General features: G+C 58.2%; 1 protein-coding gene across 24 annotated transcripts in view; it reads right to left on the reverse strand.

The window, feature by feature from the left end:
- The window catches only part of FRMD1 (FERM domain containing 1), a 47,153-nt gene that overhangs the window by 18,793 nt on the left and 11,212 nt on the right, over positions 1 to 17,148 (reverse strand). For 17 of the 24 annotated variants that reach the window (XR_010158273.1, XR_010158274.1, XR_010158261.1 and 14 more), the window contains exons 1-3: positions 5,493 to 5,846; positions 4,127 to 4,201; positions 2,017 to 2,107 (exon numbers count right to left, since the gene is read on the reverse strand). Coding sequence is in view for 4 of the 24 variants with exons in the window: in XM_054686532.1 (XP_054542507.1) it covers positions 2,017 to 2,107; positions 4,127 to 4,201; positions 5,493 to 5,705 (379 nt within the window). In the remaining 20 variants the exon portion in view is untranslated. Of the gene's footprint in view, positions 1 to 2,016; positions 2,108 to 2,417; positions 2,647 to 4,126; positions 4,202 to 5,492; positions 5,847 to 17,148 lie in introns of those variants that run through there. The other 7 variants (XR_010158263.1, XR_010158272.1, XM_016956661.4 and 4 more) reach the window with 4 other exon arrangements.

Here is a 17,148-nt window from a genome sequence, read left to right on the forward strand (position 1 = left end):
CAAAGTCAACATCCCGCCCTCCCCTGAGTGACTCTCACTGTGATTAAAAGTGGGGCCTGGAGACTTCTGTCCACAGCCCTCAGATGGCTCAGGTTCCCCTGGGGGCACGGGGTCTGGGAAGCTACGTGTTTTGACTGGGCTCCTGCACAGGGTGGCATGAATGGCAGCTGTGGACAAACATATTAACTGGGCCAGAACTTCCCTGAAAACTGGGAAAAGTCCACCAGTATTCAACCTTGACAGCAAGACTGACATCTGCTGCTTCCGGGTGTAAGCCCAGTGCTGGGTGTAGTTTCCCACCTCCCCACCCCCAGTCACCCCCCCGCAACACCAAGTGAAGCTGCTGGAGACTGGAATCAGGTGGGGGCTGCCTGACAAACACAGCAGCAAAGGGAGGCGCCCTCCAGCTCTCCCTGCTCCCCACCCTGCCTGGAGAGTCTGACACAGGAAGCCCCAGATCCACACCTGCCCTCAGGGGCTCATGGTGCCCACTCAGAGTCCCCTGGGGGACTCAGGACTGGGTCTAAATGCATGAGATCACATCGGAAAGGCTGGCCTGCTGGACCCCATCTTATTCCCTCTGCCCCCCAGGGTCCTCCTTCCACACCGCCCAGGGGTCCCACAGCCCCCAGAGCAGCCCTGAGATGGAGCTAGGGTTCTGCTCCAGGCAGAGATTAGGGAAGGAGGAGACTGAGACAGGGGCACTCTCGCCTCTACTTTGAGGCACAGAAGGGGCCGGGGCCACCTGCACTGAGGGAAGGGCTGGCTCCTGTCCACACTCACGATGGTCAGAAGAGAAACTTGGGATGGAACCCCAGGGCACCACGCGGGACGGTCGCAGCAAGACGGCTTCGTCCAGAAGGATCCTAAAATCTCACGCTCCCTTCACAGCCCCTGACAAGGCGCTGCAGACACTGGGAGGATGGAGTGTGGGTCCCAGTGTCCCGTGCAGGGTCCCCAGCTCACTCACTCCCCTAGACAGAGGCCGACTTGTTCTGGGGAGAGCTTGGGAGAGGTCAGCTCAGCCCTGTCCTCCCCAGGCAGCAAGACGGGGATATTCAGCCACCGCTGGTCAGCACTGAGCTTCATCTCCATCTGTCCATGCCCCATGTAGCCTCCCTCAGCTTGGCTGGGGAGAGGGGGCCAGGGCTTGTCTGTGCTGCCAACCTCAAGCCCCCACTATAGATGAGAAGCCACCAGTCCTTAGTAAGACTGGATACAGGCACTGCCACTCACTTCCTGGGGCAGCAAAAAGTGCACATGAAGCACTTTGGGTTCTCACGGCTCTTCCATGTGACACAATCCAGCTGCAGGGTCTGTGGAGCCCAGGGGGCCGGCCCCACTCCCCTCCACCTGCCGTCTGCATGTACTAGAACTCCAGGTAAGAATTCACATAGATCCAGGGTCCTGCTACTGCACAGAGGTTTCCAGAAGCCCCTGGAGCCAACTGCCCCCCAGAACAGCACAATCGGCATTGTGCAGGTGTGGTGTGTGCATGTGTACATGTGTGAGTGGTGTGTAACTGCATGTGTGTGGTGCGCGCATGTGTACATGTGTGACTGGTGTGTGTGTGCATGTGTGTGGTGTATGTATGTGTACGTGCGAGTGGTGTGTAATTGTGTGCATGTGTGTGGTTTGTGCATGTGTACATGTGAGTGGTGTGTAACTGTGTGCATGTGTGTGGTGCATGCATGTGTACAAGTGTGAGTGGTGTGTAACTGCACGTGTGTGGCGTGTGCATGTGTACACGTGCAAGTGGTGTGTAACTGTGTGCACTGTGCATGTGTGTGGTGTGTGCATGTGTACATGGTGCGAATGGTGTGTACCTGCACGTGTGTGGTGTGTGCATGTGAGTGGTGTGTAACTGTGTGCATTGTGCATGGTGTGTGCATGTGTACATATGAGAGTGGTATGTAACTGTGTACATTATGGATGTGTGTGGTGTGCCCACCCCCTTGACCTCCAGCAGATGCGGCCCCTGGACATTCCTGCAGGTGGGGACTGAGCGATGCTTACTTCTGACCACACAGAGGCCAAAGAACTGGGCGTCTCTGATGCTCGCCACGTTGCACACTTGCTGGAAAAGCTCGCGGCCAGTAGCCTTCACCTGCAAAAGAGGTGGGGAGGGGTTCAGGGAGGGGCCGGCACCTGTCCCCAGGGAGGCCACCTCAGCAAACGAGGCCCAGCGGGGTACCAGGTGGACGACCCAGTCAGGCATCCCCTGCAGGTAACAGGTCTGGGTCTCTCACTCTCTCCCAAAGCTAAACACGGCTGCATGCCCATCAGAGTGCCTGTGAGTGCCGGGAAGTGAGGGTGGAGGGGGTGGGGTGCTCTGGATCAGGGTTGCCCTCCATCCCTGTCTGTCTCTGGTGTGAGGATTTCCCAGGACCAGTCAGGGACACATGATGCAGCGTCACCTCCAGGGCCGCCCTCTGGGCTCTGTCCTCGCACGGCACAAATGAATGCTTGGTTCCCCATGAGCGCGAGCATCGGTGTCTCACATCATCCATCGCCCAATTGATGCGAGTGATCCCAACAGTGTTCCTATAGCTGAGCCTCTCACGGCAGCCTCTAAACACCCAGCGTCTGGCGCGCGTCCCTGTTTCCGGCGTCCCGTGTCCACATTTCCGGTGCCCGGTCTCCACATTTCCGGTGTCCCGTGTCCGCATTTCCGGCGTCCCGTGTCCGCATTTCCGGCGTCTCGCATGTGACACTACTTCACGCCTGTTCAGCCCCGGCATGGATGGGATTGGCGGGCATCCCCTGCAGAGCTCTTCCTGAGTCCTGTCTGTTGCAGCGCTGGGGCCCATCCCTGGTCACCGGGCAGCAGAGGCCGCGTTCTCAGGCAGAATCGCAGGGCGCCAAGCCTGTGACGGAGGGTGCAGGACAGTAGCCGCGCGCTCTGCTCTCAGACTCTCCCGAGGACCCTCACTTGGGGCTCCAAGAGGAACCCTCACAGCAGGGCACAGCTGGGGCAGCTGGATCTGCAGGAGGCCATTTTGAGATTCTTCATTTGCATGTTTCAAGTCAAATGAGTATCCAGCTTACTAATCCTGAGTTAATCCTGAGTTACTGTAAGACTGACTTCCTTATTGATTTGGTTTGGCTGTGTCCCCACCCAAATCACATCTTGAATTGTAGTTCTCCTAATCTTCCTGTGCTGTGAGAGTGACCCGGTGGGAGGTGACTGAATCAGGGGGGTGGTTCCCCCATCCGGTTCTCATGATAGTGAGAGAGTTCTCATGAGATCTGATGGTTTTATAAGGCACTTCCCCCTTCGCTGGGCACTCAGTCTCTCTCCTGCCACCCTGTGAAGAGGTGCCTTCTGCCATGACTGTAAGTTTCCTGAGGCCTCCCCAGCCATGTGGAACTGTGAGTCAATTAAACCTCTTTCCTTTATAAATTACCAAGTCTTGGGTATGTCTTTATTAGCAGCGTGAGAACAGACTAATATGATTATTGTCTGCTTAACGTGGTGAGGGGCAGGCCCCACAATGACGGTAACACAGATCTTCAGTGAGGGTCTTCCCAGCCCATCCCTTTCTAATAACTGGGCTTGACACATATTTGGTTGAATACAGGGTTCCTGTCTAACTGCAGACACAGGCGTGCACACACTCCAATAGAGCATTCCCTGTCTAACTACAGATACACACGAGTATACACCCCAATAGAGGGTTCCTGTCCAACTGTAGATACGGATGCGTGCACACCCCAACAGAGGGTTCCTGTCCTACTGCAGACAGAGATGTGTGCACACCCCAACAGAGGGTTCCTCTCCTACTGCAGACAGAGATGTGTGCACACCCCAATAGAGGGTTCCTCTCCTACTGCAGACACAGATGTGTGCACACCTCAATAGGGGGTTTCTGTCCAACTGCAGACACAGATGTGCACACACTCCGATGGGGGGGGTTCTTGTCTAACTGCAGACATAGACGACTGCACACCCCAATGAGGGGTTCCTGTCCAACTGCAGACACAGATGTGCACACACCCTGTGGGGGGGTTCCTGTCTAACTGCAGACATAGATGACTGCACAACCCAGTGAGGGGTTCCTGTCCAACTGCAGACACAGATGTGCGCACACCCCGATAGGAAGTGGCTCTGTGGTTGCCAACTTACCGGGCCCAGCAGGGGCCACAGGAGTTGCAGAGGCACTTCAGGGAGCTCCGTCAAAAGCAGATGAGCACGATTCACCTGTTCAGAACAGGCGGTTCACTATGTTCTGGCTGCATGATCCCTCAGTTAAAATCTTACCGTGAAGTTCAGTGCAAGAAACCTAAAAGTTCCAGCTCTTATGGGGTAGGGGGCCAAAGCCCCAGCATCTTCCCCGCAACAGGTCCTCTTATGACCCCTCCCCCAGCCCGAGGTACTACTGGGGACCCCAGGAAACTACAGGACATCCCCCATTAGCTCAACTCCAGCTTCTCGTTGCTGGGTGGGGACACAGAGTCTTGGGGAAGATTTTGCCACAAACATTGATGTGGGCGTTTACGTAAACACAGAACTCTATCCCGAAGCAGACAAGAGACTCCCAGATTCCCAGGGGACTTGAACCAGGATATTACTAGCAAGTCATACTCCATTCCAGGTAGCATTGATACATTAGCTATGCAGAAAGTCATCGTTCTTCAACAAACCACTCTCATTTTAATTGCCACATTTTCATTATCCACATTAATCATTAAAATGAAAGTACCATCTCAACTCCTGTCGCCACAAACTCAACTAAAACAGGTAGACAAAATGGGGGAAAGGGAAAAGAAAAGGAAATAGAGAAGCATAGAGATGGTGACGTCTGAACCCAAGACAGGAGCTGCTCCTTGGAAACCGGCTTCCTGGTGCTCTTCCCTCAGCGCTCCCTCCTGGGAAGGATGTGCTGAACCATAAACTTATTTCTCACAGCAACGTCTATCAGGGATGTTTCCTTCACGGGCCCAGTGAAAGGGCTGGCCCTTGACACCTCACAGACACCTGGCCTAAGCAGAGTGAGGCGGTCCAGGGACTTCCCATACACAGGCTGTGTCCTGAGGCTCTGCTCACCCCATACCCCTGCTCACCCCTACGGCCCTGCTCACCCCCACGGCTCTGCTCACCCTCACAGCCCTGCTCACTCCCATGGCTCTGCTCATCCTCACGGCCCTGCTCACCCCCATGGCTCTGCTCACCCCCACGGCTCTGCTCACCCTCACGGCCCTGCTCACCCCCATGGCTCTGCTCACCCTCATGGCCCTGCTCACCCCCACAGCCCTGCTCACCCCCATGGCCACCCAGGGCCCTGCTCACCCCCATGGCTCTGCTCACCCCCACAGCCCTGCTCACCCCCATGGCCACCCAGGGCCCTCCTCACCCCCATGGCTCTGTTTACTCCCAAGGCCATCCAGGGCCCTGCTCACCCCCATGGCTCTGCTCACCCCCACGGCCACCCAGAGCCCTGCTCACCCCCACAGCTCTGTTTACCCCCACGGCCACCCAGGGCTCTGCTCACCCCCACGGCCAGCCGCAGTTGCTCCCGGCTGGGCAGCAGCACGAGGACATCCCTGTGTTCCGAGGCCATTGCGTCCATTCCCAGGGTCGGCTCCTGCTGACTGCATGCAGGCCTCTCAGAACTGGGTTGCATACATCGCGCCCCTGAAGGAGGGAACGTGTCAGGGTTTGTCCGGGCGGGGTCTATGCCCCTCCCTCTCGGGGGCACCGCCATGCTGTCGTTACTCGGCCCTCCCCCGCCATGGGTCGCAGGTGGGTGCTCAGCACCTCCCAGATCACAGCTGTGCTTTCCGGGACCCGCCCTTGCCGAGCTTCTCACTGGGAAGGGAATTGAGAGGGAAGCCTGGGCTGGGAATCCAGCATGGCCAAGCCAGGACAAGGGTCAGAGCTGCAAATAGCTGGGTGTGTGGAGGGCGCCAGGAATGCAAATAAACAACCTCAGGCTGGGCACCCGCCATGCAGCACTCCCATGCAGGGTAGCTCAGCAGCCAGCCTCGGTGTGGGCCCCGTGAGAACCAGGCTGGGGGAGACAGGACCCAACTCCCCCACCTGACAACCCCTAGCTCCTCAGGGTGCCTGCTCCTTCTTCTGTAATGTGGAGAGGGCTATGCAAACCCCATGGGCACAGATGCCAGAGCCAGGGCTGCTGGGGATGATGGAGCAGCAGCAGGGGAGGACGAGGAGGGTGGGAGGAAGGCAGCCTGGGTGGGCACCCTGACCCACACACCTCCTGTGGCACCTGTTATCGACCTCAGGAAGCAGCACAGCTGCCGTTCCTGGACAGGTTCTGCCAGGAGGGACCCTGGCTCCCTTTAGGGGCTGGAAATTGAGGATACTTCCTTCCTTGCCCAGGGCCAGCAAATCCCTTCCGGCCTGCAGCAGCTGGAAGGCCAGGAAGGGGGTCCTGGCTTGCGTGGACAGCAGCCGGGTGCATCAGCACGAGGGGTGGGGACATCTCCCGCAGAGCCTGGAGCCCCTGAGGCCGCTCAGCAGAGATGAGCAACGCCTTCGAGCTCTGTGGCACAGCGTTAGGTGGGGAAGGGACCCCAGGATCCTGCCTGGCCCTGGGACCACCCAGACCTTTGGGCGCTGCAGGTCAGGAGAGGCAGTTCCCACGGGCCTGGGCTGTGGAATTCTGTCCTCAGCCGTGAGTTCCATCGGTTTCCTGCCATGGAGTCTGGGATGCTCTGGGACCTTCCTCTAGTAAGGGGTCTGGACCTCCGGACGGGCCGTTGTTCATCTTAGGAAATTCGCACTCCAGCCGCCTTAAGGCCTGGCCCGGTGGGTTTAGGAAATTCGCACTCCAGCTGCCCTAAGGCCCGGCCCGGTGGGTTTAGAAGATTTAGGAGGCTCAGGCCTCAACTTCCCCAGACCCTGGACTGACACTGGCTCCCCTCCCTCCCTCCGCTCAGATCCAGGTCCTTCCCAGACCCTCGAGGCCACACATGTGTGCCCAAGACAGCAGTGGTGGTCTCTTTTCTCTCCACAGCAAATGTAGAGCTGTTCACTATGGAAGATGTGGGGATCCCTTTAGCTGAGAGCACAAAAAGTTTTAAAAATGGCAAAAAAAAAAAAAAAAGCCCCAGAGAGCAGAGGCTGGATTCTCATGGCCCTGTGCCACTGGCGCCTGAGCAGCTCGTCCCCGTGCTGGGTGCCCTCAGCCGCTGCCTGGAGTCACAGTGCCGGCGTATCAGGAAGGGCGGCAGCAGCTGCACCTCTCAGGATGCCTGGGCGCAGGACAGTGGCAGAGGGCAGGCAGGGGCCAGGGTTGGGGGGTGGCAGAACACCACCGGCACACACAGCACAGAGGGGACAACAGGCACCAGGACCCCTCGGTGGGGAGAGCCGGGGACACGGTGGGGAGTTGTGCTGGGCGCACTAATGATCAAAGCGATGGTTCCCCACGTGTGTGCAGGTGCTGGTGTGTGTGGGCACTGGTGTGTTACAGGTGACCGTGGGCCAATGAGCTCCAAACATCATTAGTGAGAAGAAAAGGAAAAGGAATGGAAACTCCACATTTGTATTGATAAACACAATAAATGGATTCTCGTCAAAGCAGGACGTCCCTGGCCCCAGCTCCTTCCTTCCCACCCAGAGTCTCAGGGCCACACTGTTGAGGTTCAGTCCTCCAGTGAAGGCCGCCATCCATCCGAGTGCCAGGGAGAGCTGGGCTTGGGAAGCCCCCGTTGTATTCCTGGGAGAGCGCGGCTTTTTCCTGAAAACGTGCTGAGGCTCCAAGGCAAGGGTGGTCGCCATGAGTACCTCCCGCCAGGGCACTGAGGGGACACCAGAACCTCTGTCCTCAGCTCATCAAGAAGACAACTTTGCACCCTGAGAAGGCAGAGGCGTGACCAGGCCCCAACACTGACCCCACCTCTGAATGTCTTGTCTTCTCGACTGGCCTGTTCGTGATGGAAGAGGCTGGCCTGCCACGTTCGTGATGTCAGGGCCGGGCAGTGGACAGGCAGAGGCCAGGCAGAGGCCACGAGGAAGATGAGGCCACCGCCCGGGTCTCCTCATGGCTGAGCCCTGGAGTCCTCCTCGGCCCAACTCTCCCTTCTTCTGGACGGCTGGTTTCCATCCTCTATCATGAGATAGATAGAGGCCTGCTGAGAACATTCTAGAACTCAAGCTTCGGAGCTCTAGGTCCACAAAGCACAGGTTTTAGAAAACAATGTGGGAATGCTGTTCCGTGGTGAAAAGGAAGGCAGAACTGACACAGGCACGGGTCTAAACATCCCACTGCGAGGGAGAAGCTGGATGCAAAAGGCCTGGCTGCATTCTGAGACATCCAGCAAAGGCAGCATCTTTGGGGCCAGGGAGCTGGCAGCAGGGACTGCAGAGGGGCGAGGTTTCCTCTGGGGGCGGTCGGATGGCAGTGATGGCTGCACAGTTCCTAAATGCTCTGAAGTTTATGAAACATTTCGCTTTAGAGGAATATATTTTACAGTATGCAAACTATACCTCAATAAAGCTGTTAAAATACACAAGTTATAAAACAGTCACGCAAAAAGCCTTCAAGATACGGCAGGAAGTGCAGCCGTGTGCCATAGCTCAACCCATTCCACCATGTGGGCGTGAGTGTGAGACACGTGGGTGCTGTGTGAGGGTGTGCCTGTGTGGATGTGAGTGGGCACACATGCACGTATGTTCACATGCAGCCTTCATGTCTGGGAATGCTAGGGCTGCCCACCCCTCCTCCACGTCCTCCTCTGCACAATCAGCAACACCGACTGATCCCTTTCTGCACGTCACAGACCCAGGCGAGGCCCTTTACCGACTCGGCTGCGATGGCCGCAACACCCAGTCTGTGGATGAGGAGTCTGGGCTCAGAGGCCAAGCTGCTCAGTGAGTGGCCAGCCGGGGTCTTGCTCCATGCTCAGCCTCCACCCCCACCATCGAGCCTGTACTCTGCTCTCTCCCTTCGGCCACCCGACCCCGCCTGGCTGAAATCCAAAAAGAAACCCGGTGTCTGCTGGAAGGAGCCCAGGGGTGCCCGCTGGGTCCCCGGGAGGTCCCTGCTGTCCGTCAGCACTGCGAGGGCTTCTTGCCGCGCTCAGTAACACACTTCCTCTCCTCGCATGTTTTCCCAGAAAAGAATGTTGGCCAGATGCAGCACATTTTACTCCTTTGGTAAGTAGGGAAACTGAGGCACACAGCAGCTAAGTGACTTGTTCAGGGCCCCAGGCTCCAGGATTCCTGAGACCCACCGCAAAGCTCCTCCCCGAATCTACTGACCCCCTCTTCGGAAATCATCTCAGAAAAGAGAGTTCATTCTTAGGAACCACGAAAGCCTCGTCTTCTGGGATGACTGAGGCTGGTACCTGGGAGATGCATCATCTGACTTTTGCTGCTCTGCCCAAGCGGATAGTGCAGGGCCTGGGTTGGGGTGCGCAGCAGGGTACAGGGCCTGGGTTGGGGTGTGCAGCAGGGTACAGGGCCTGGGGCAAGGTGGGCAGGGTGCTCCCCACCCCAGTTCTTCCCCAGGCACTGCAGGGTCCAGGTAGGGTGGCTTGTGAGTGTCCCAGGCAGCCACAGGAGCTGAGGAATCCAAGCCTGGCCCAGGGCAGATGCTCTGAGGAGCCCCTCACCCGTGGCGAGTTTACATGTGGAGCGCCGGAGGTGCTTGCCAGAAAGGAAGGAAAAGGGCAGCTGGAGACAGCCCTGCGGAAGCCACGGGGCCGTATTTATTCACCACCTGCTCAGACCTCGTAAGGTCCACGAACACCCTCAGCCCAGTAAACAGGGTGGGAGGGTGCAGGGCCCAAGCCCATCACCCGTCTCTGTGGTGCTAGCTTCTTGGTCTTCCAAACTGACCTTTGGCTGTTGAGAAAGGTCAGTGATGCACTACAGGGTGTCTCTGCTGTCTCAGACAGGATGGGCGCTGGAAAGGCCGTGACCTGCCTGCCTTATTTATCTGAGCAGCAGGAAGGGTAACGCATTCCTGCAGGTGAGGCAGCGGTGCCGGCGGGAACCGCCCCAACCGAACTTCAAAAAGTGATTCAGAGAAAGGAGCCGCTGTGAACTAAGTGCCATGAAACCAGAACAATCTCCCATCGACTTGAATGAGAGGTTAAATCAACAAATTAACCCCAACGGGAAAGATGACGGAGAAGTCTGCCTGTTAGGACACTCCATGGGAGGAGGGCATGAAGGGCAGCTGTGCACTCCCCATCAGGTGGCTGGGCACAGAGCAGACTCGAAAGGCCCCTCTGCCCCTTGGGAGACAGGGTGGCCAGTCCCAGGGAATGGGGCCGGCAGGGCTGGGGCCCCAGCCTTCAGGTGTGGACAGCCTCCCTGGCAAACACACATCTATCTGGGATCTGGAAAGTGTGACTTTCATCCTGTCCCTGGCGGGGGAAGACAGCAGAGCCAGGAGGGCAGGAAGATGGCTTACTGATGGCTTATTTCCTTCTCTTTTTGATGAGATGGGGAGGAGATCTCTCCCTTTCCAGCCTTTAATGTAAATCAATTTACTTTTTACAAAGTCTCATCTTATTTAAGGCTTCCTAAATGAGGGTCTCCCACACCTGGCCCCTCTACTGAAGCCTCACTGCGGGCCTGGGGACAGAGGGTACCCCGAGTCCTGCGGGTCCAAACTGAGGAAGAATGGCCTGCAGCTTCTAGCAACCCCCACGGCCCCCCAGGTGCAAGTTGTGAGGTGTCTTCTTGGGAGAAGACTAGAGACGGCAGGTGGGGTGAAGGAGAACCCCGTTTTCAGGGGTCTGCCTCTTCCCATTGGAAACAGCTCACCCCTGGGAGCTCCCCAGCTTCTAGGGATTAGATGGAAGCCTGGGGCATCATGAAGGCATGAAACCCACGCTTTAGTTAGAAAGGAAAAAGGATTAGGAGCCTCCAGGGCAGGTGGGGAAGGTAAGTTATTTCTTAGCGCTGCGCGTGTCGGATTATGATGGACAGTGTATTTGTGTGTCTTCAGTTAAACACATTAACTGCTGAATTAAAAAAGCCATAGAAAGCCAACAATTACAGAATGCCCCTGACATGCTGCTCCTGCCATCTGTTAGAGGAGAACAAATCCCACAAAGAAGGGGACTGGACGGCAGGGTTTTGGGGTGCCCCTGGACCAAGAAGAAAACCCCAGAGATGCAGTCCCGTGGGGGAGGTGCATCGAGCTTGGTCCCCAGACTGCCTCTTCCCGTGGGCCCTCCCTGTGCTGCTCCCAAACAAAGGCAGGCGTGCAGGACCCGGCTCCCTCCGTGAGAGCGCCCGCAGCCCCGCTGGCTCAAACTCACCTGCCCTTTGGAATGACAAGTGTGCGGAATTTTGTAGGGAAAAAGCCCTCTTGTCCCTTCTGTGTTATCCTCCCAAGACCAAGACTGACTCTGAGACCAGGAAATAGCAGGTGTCCCATGGTCGAGAGGTCCCGCCTCCCACCTCATTCCTCCCCATCACAGGGAGAGAGCAAGGCCTGCCCCAAATGAGGGTGGCAACCAAACGGCCACAGCAGGGGGCTGGCAGCAGAAAAGGTTGAGGGGCTGCAGCAGCGGAGTGGGCTGCTGGGGGAGGGCGGGACCCACTGCAGGCCCCGTGGACATGGGTGTCACTCCCTCCCATGTTCCTGGTCTGTGCCAAGCAGGCACATTCCCACAAAGGGCTGGAAGGTCCCTCCACCACCACTGAGCTCCACAGTCCCCAGCTTCCGGTTATAAGGAATATTTGGGGCAGTCGGTTGGCCCCGAATAGAGTCCCTGAGCCAGGCAGTCATTAACTGCAGACCAGGATGCAGGGGTGACCTGGATCCTAGAGAACTAGAAAGGCCCCAACCTGAGGGCCTGTGGGGAGCCGGGCCATTCTCACCTGACGCACAGTGTGGAAGCTGCAGGAAGTGACTCCACCAGGCCTTCCAGAAAGTGGCAGCCGCCTGGCTCAGGATGGCTAACACTCCAGCCTCCCTCCACATGGCCACAGTGAGGCCGCCTGGAGGGAGGGAGACCTTGTGGCGGGGACATCGGAGGAGCCCTCTCAAAGGCTTGGGACAGCTGTGGGGGGCCTCTGGGCACTCCAGCCCCTGGGAATGTGCCCCTCTTGCCATTTCTACAAATGGCCACCCACAGCCACACGCCCCACCGTGGCTCCCCAGGAAGGGCCACTGGTTTCCAGGGGGTGTGCAGAGGAGGTCGGTCACTTTCAATGAAGCCACAACCTCTGTGAGAACAAAGGGACCAAGGAGGCCTGGACGGAAGGGCGTGGCCACCAGCATGGCCACCGTGAGAACTGCAGGGGGATCTGCAACTGCCTCCCAGGTGTCCCTGCTCCAAAGCCTTCCATGGCTCCCTATCGCCCAGCCACAGCATCCAAAGCTTTCCATGGCTCCCTATCGCCCAGCCACAGCATCCAAAGCCTTCCATGGCTCCCTATCGCCCAGCCACAGCATCCAAAGCCCTCCATGGCTCCCTATCGCCCAGCCACAGCATCCAAAGCCTTCCATGGCTCCCTATCGCCCAGCCACAGCATCCAAAGCCCTCCATGGCTCCCTATCGCCCAGCCACAGCATCCAAAGCCTTCCATGGCTCCCTATCGCCCAGCCACAGCATCCAAAGCTTTCCATGGCTCCCTATCGCCCAGCCACAGCATCCAAAGCCTTCCATGGCTCCCTATCGCCCAGCCACAGCATCCAAAGCCCGTGTGGTCCCTCGGCACACCGCAGAGCTGCAGGACTAGGGCAGAACTTCTGGAATGTTGTGCTGGGTGCTAATGGTGAATCACTTCAAAATTCAAAGTTTGGCGAAAAAGTGCAAAGAGTAGAACATAGAATTCACACACATTAAACAGAGTGGCCCCGTACCTCCCTGTCATGAGGGCTCCGTGGGATGCTGCCTGCCTTCCGGCCCTGGAGCCACCCCATCCCCAGCAGGGACGCCAGCCATGTCCCCAGCGTGGACACCTATACCCCAGCATGGATACCACCAATGTTACAGCATGGACACCCACATCTTCAGTGTGGACACCCGCGTCCCCAGCATGGACACTGCCCACGTTCCAGCATGAACACCCACATCTTCAGTGTGGACACCCGTGTGGACACCCATGTGCCCAGTGTGGACACTGCCCATGTTCCAGCATGATGCCCACATCTTCAATGTGGACACCTACACCCCTAGCATGGATGCCCATGTCCCAACATGGACGCTGCCCACATTCCAGCATGGACACCCACATCTTCAGTGTGGACACCCACGTGCCCAGTGTGGACACTGCCCATGTTCCAGCATGGACACCCACATCTTCAGTGTGGACACCCACGTGCCCAGCGTGGACACTGCCCATGTTCCAGCATGGACACCCACATCTTCAGTGTGGACACCCACGTGCCCAGTGTGGACACTGCCCATGTTCCAGCATGGATACCCACATCTTCAGTGTGGACACCCATGTCCCCAGCATGGATGCCGCCCATGTTCCCTCTGTGGACATGAGGCCACTGGCTGTGCCTGATCACGCATCCCTTGGGCCCTCGTCTGTCACGCCCCTCGGCATCCCCATACTGCTGTCCTTGTGGAACAAGCTGGGCTTCTCCCTGTCTCCCCACACTGGATGGCACGATGTTCCATGGAAACTGTGGGGGCCGGGATGAAGCCCATGTGACCCCGTTCTGCCCTGGCTTGTGCCCTTGGGCACCTGTTAGCCAGGACCTTTGCTCTTTGCCTGGAGTGAGCCACCCTCCTCCTTGAGGCCTGATGGAGTGACCCAGCCGCCTCAGAGAGCAGTCCCCGATTCTGTGGTCACCTCAGCCCTGCGCTCACCAGCCACTCACCTCTCCCCGCTCACACTCCCTTGGGCCTGGTTTTCAACTACTGATTTCAGTCTTGTTTCACTTCTTTTTTGCTTCATGTGGTGTCTTGCTCTGTTGCCCAGGCTGGAGTGCAGTGGTGTGGGCTTGGCTCACTGTAACCCCTGCCTCCTGGCTCAAGCGATACTCCCATCCCAGACCCCTGAGCAGCTGGGACCACAGGTGGGAGCCACCATGCCCAGCTAATGTTTTGTATTTTTTGGTAGACACAGGGTTTCTCCATGTTGCCCAGACCGGTCTCTACCTCCCGACCTCAAATGATCTGCCAACCTCGCCTCCCAAAGTGCTGGGATTATAGGCATGAGCCACTGTGCCCGAACTTATTTCACCTTTTTATGTGAGAAATTTTGCAGACGGTGCAAATGATTCCTCCTACAGAGTGGGGTACATGTTGGTCAGCAGAGCCTCCCACTCCAATAACAATGTCAGTCAACCTAGGTGCACAGAGAGGTTAAAGGGCCCTGTCAGCCGCACATCGTGAGACGGCTCTGTGGGGAGAACGCAGGCTGCTGCCCAGGTGAGGGTGCAGTGGCCCTCCTCCCACCACTCAGAGCTCTGACCTGCGTGGACTGGCGTGTGCAATGCGTGCGCTGGCATGTGAGATGCACGGGCTGGCGTGTGGAGCATGTGAGATGTGAGGACATCCCACTCCCAGGCTCTCAGGCTACTCTCCGGGGAGATTGGGCTCCTGGGTCACGTCCCTTAAAGAGGGGCTGAAGCAGGACCCATTCCTAGGTCCATCCCCTTCTACTGCTGTTCCCAGGGTCCCCAAGGACACTGACCTCACCACCTGTCTGGGCACGGAGACCCCCGGACCCTCACACTTCCACCCCTCTCATGGTGCTTCCAACCCTGGCCCCAGATCACAGATTGAGAACCTCAGGACCGGGGAGGGGCAGCATGAGCCAGCAGGTCAGACACAGAGTGTCAGTGAGGGCGGGGCTCTATGTGTGCTCCCAGCAGGGCCTCTCGGCCCCGGGACCCTGCCCCGAAAAGGCTCTCTCCCTCTGGTTCCGAGTCTCCCCTGCAGGCCCTCACCCCACAACAAGCTGGGGGTTAGGGCGCTCTTCGTTCCCATCTTAGAGATAAGAAAGCCGGGGCTGAGAGAAGCTGGCGGGGGACGTCAGGGCCCATGCTGCCTCTGGGATGCTCCGGCTGGGGTCTCAGGGTGGGGACCATGTGAGCCCGAAGACTGCAGCCACCACCCTCCCGCCGTCACCTGCCCCTGCTGGGAGGCAGAGGCCCCTGGGTGCTCGGGTTCAGTGCCTGCTCTCCAGAGTCATTGGATTTTATTCTTGGAAAGAAACTACGGGCGGGGGAGTGGCCGGGAGGCAAGGCGAGCACAAGGCCTCTCAGCTGCTACTGCTGCCTCAGCTCTGGACTTTTCCCCTCCACCCAGAGGGCAGATGCTTGGAATTCTCCCTGCTGCCTCCCCCGGCATCTGATCTTCTCGGGCATAAACACTCGCCTTGTGGGACCTCAGCTGCTGCCGCTGTTAACTCAGCACTTAAAAGCGCTTTAACCTCCCGGAAGGAAGACAGGAGCTGTGAACCCATCAGGACCAGAGGGCCAGAGGCTCAGGCGGGCTCAGCTGCAGCCAGGCAGATGGGAGGGCTGTGTAGACAGAACCCCCAGGCTACCCTCCTGTCCCAGGCAGGAGGGCTTTGTAGACAGAACCCCCAGGCTACCCTGTCACTCCTGTCCCAGGCAGGAGGGCTTTGTAGACAGAACCCCCAGGCTACCCTCTTACTTCTGTCCCCTGCACACAGCACCAGCTAGCACAAGCCTTCCACTGCAAGGCAAATGTTAACTCTCATAAACACGTGCGCTACTAACCAGGTGTCCGTGTGACCCATGGGCCTGCCTGTCAACCTCCCCACTCCTTGTGTCCGTGTGACTCACCGGCCTGCCTGTCAACCTCCCCACTCCTTGGGCCTGCTCTCAGACACTGATCACACGTGCCCTGCTGGGAGCCCAAGTCCTCCCCGCCAGTTTGGCTCCTGGGGAATGGGAGCTGTGGCTTAGGGGAAGGGGACAATTTGGGAAATAAAATAACTTCATCCCAGGGCTGGCCCCACACCAGGGCCATACACAGGGGCCAGCAGCCCGCCTGGGGGGCTGCACTGGGTGGTGAGAGTGGGCCCTGACACCGGGCACAGGTTCAAACCCGATCAGCCTCCGCCAGTGGGTCCCTGGGGGTCCCTGGATTTCTGTTGCCTTTGCTCCCTCAGCTGTATAGGGAGATCCTTCTGCTGCCAGTGGGTGAAGGGGCCCAGGGTGTGTCACAGCCCCTGGGGCACAGTCACTGTCAGCCTCACTGTGGTTTTTAGAGAACGTTTTTGTGGAGCAACAGCAGCTCCTCCTCGAAGGCCCGTGGCCCTGGAGGGACTCTCAGGAGGCTGTGGCCGCTTCCTCCTTCGTTCAGGGACCAGCCTTGAGAAGGCGGCTGGGGTCTGGTCGGCTGTCTTCTCCCATGGGGAGCAGACCTCCAGGACACAGGTGGAGGAGGACCGAGGCAGGAATGGCTGCCTCCAGGCAGCTGTGTTTATCACGCACACTGTTTACCGTCACTGCACAGATAATCGACCATCAGCAGCTTCACTGCTGCTTCTGAATTCTCTATGAGGGTGCACCCCTTCCAGCAGCACTGGGGCAGGCCCCGTCTGTCCTCAGGTCCCTGGGAAGTTCCTGAGGGCCGCCCAGCGGGGAGCGGAAAATCGAAGGCGGACGGGCACAGCAACTCTGTTTTACACAGAGACGCTGCTCAGGTTTCACTAGAAAATGGAACTCTGCTCCTAAAATAAGCGGGAAGCCGGGGCAGGTGAGGGAAAGCACGTGAGCCGCAGTGAGAACAGACGCTCCCATGGAGGGGCACGAATCCCGCTGGCGCTGGTGGTGCCCCGTCATCTGTTTATTTAAGGGACGTGCTACCCTCCTCGCCGGCAGGAAAAGCAGCTGCTCAGCACTCGCAGCCCATCCTCCACCTGCTCAGGCTGTAGGACGCGGGACTCAGTCTCTCAGTCTCAGCTTGGCTCTCCACCCCGCATCCAGACAGTGAGCCAATCCCGGCAGCGTTACCCCCAGAACCCACCCAGCCTCCGTCTGACCCCGTTCCCACCTCCACGTCCACCACTGGGACCCACCCCTGGTTGGCTCGTCTCCCTCCTGAATGGTGGCAACGGGCTCTAGAGTCTCCTCTGCCATTCTTGTCCCTCTGCCCCCCACGCTCTCAGCCCCATGATCATGCTAAACAGAGATCACAGCAGAGAACACCTGCTCAAAGCCCACAGACGGCTCCCACCTACCTCCTGAGCAGCTAGAGGCCTGAGAACCACCACAGCCTCAA

This window comes from Pan troglodytes, chromosome 5 (genome assembly GCF_028858775.2).
Source record: "Pan troglodytes isolate AG18354 chromosome 5, NHGRI_mPanTro3-v2.0_pri, whole genome shotgun sequence".
Lineage (NCBI taxonomy): Eukaryota > Metazoa > Chordata > Mammalia > Primates > Hominidae > Pan > Pan troglodytes.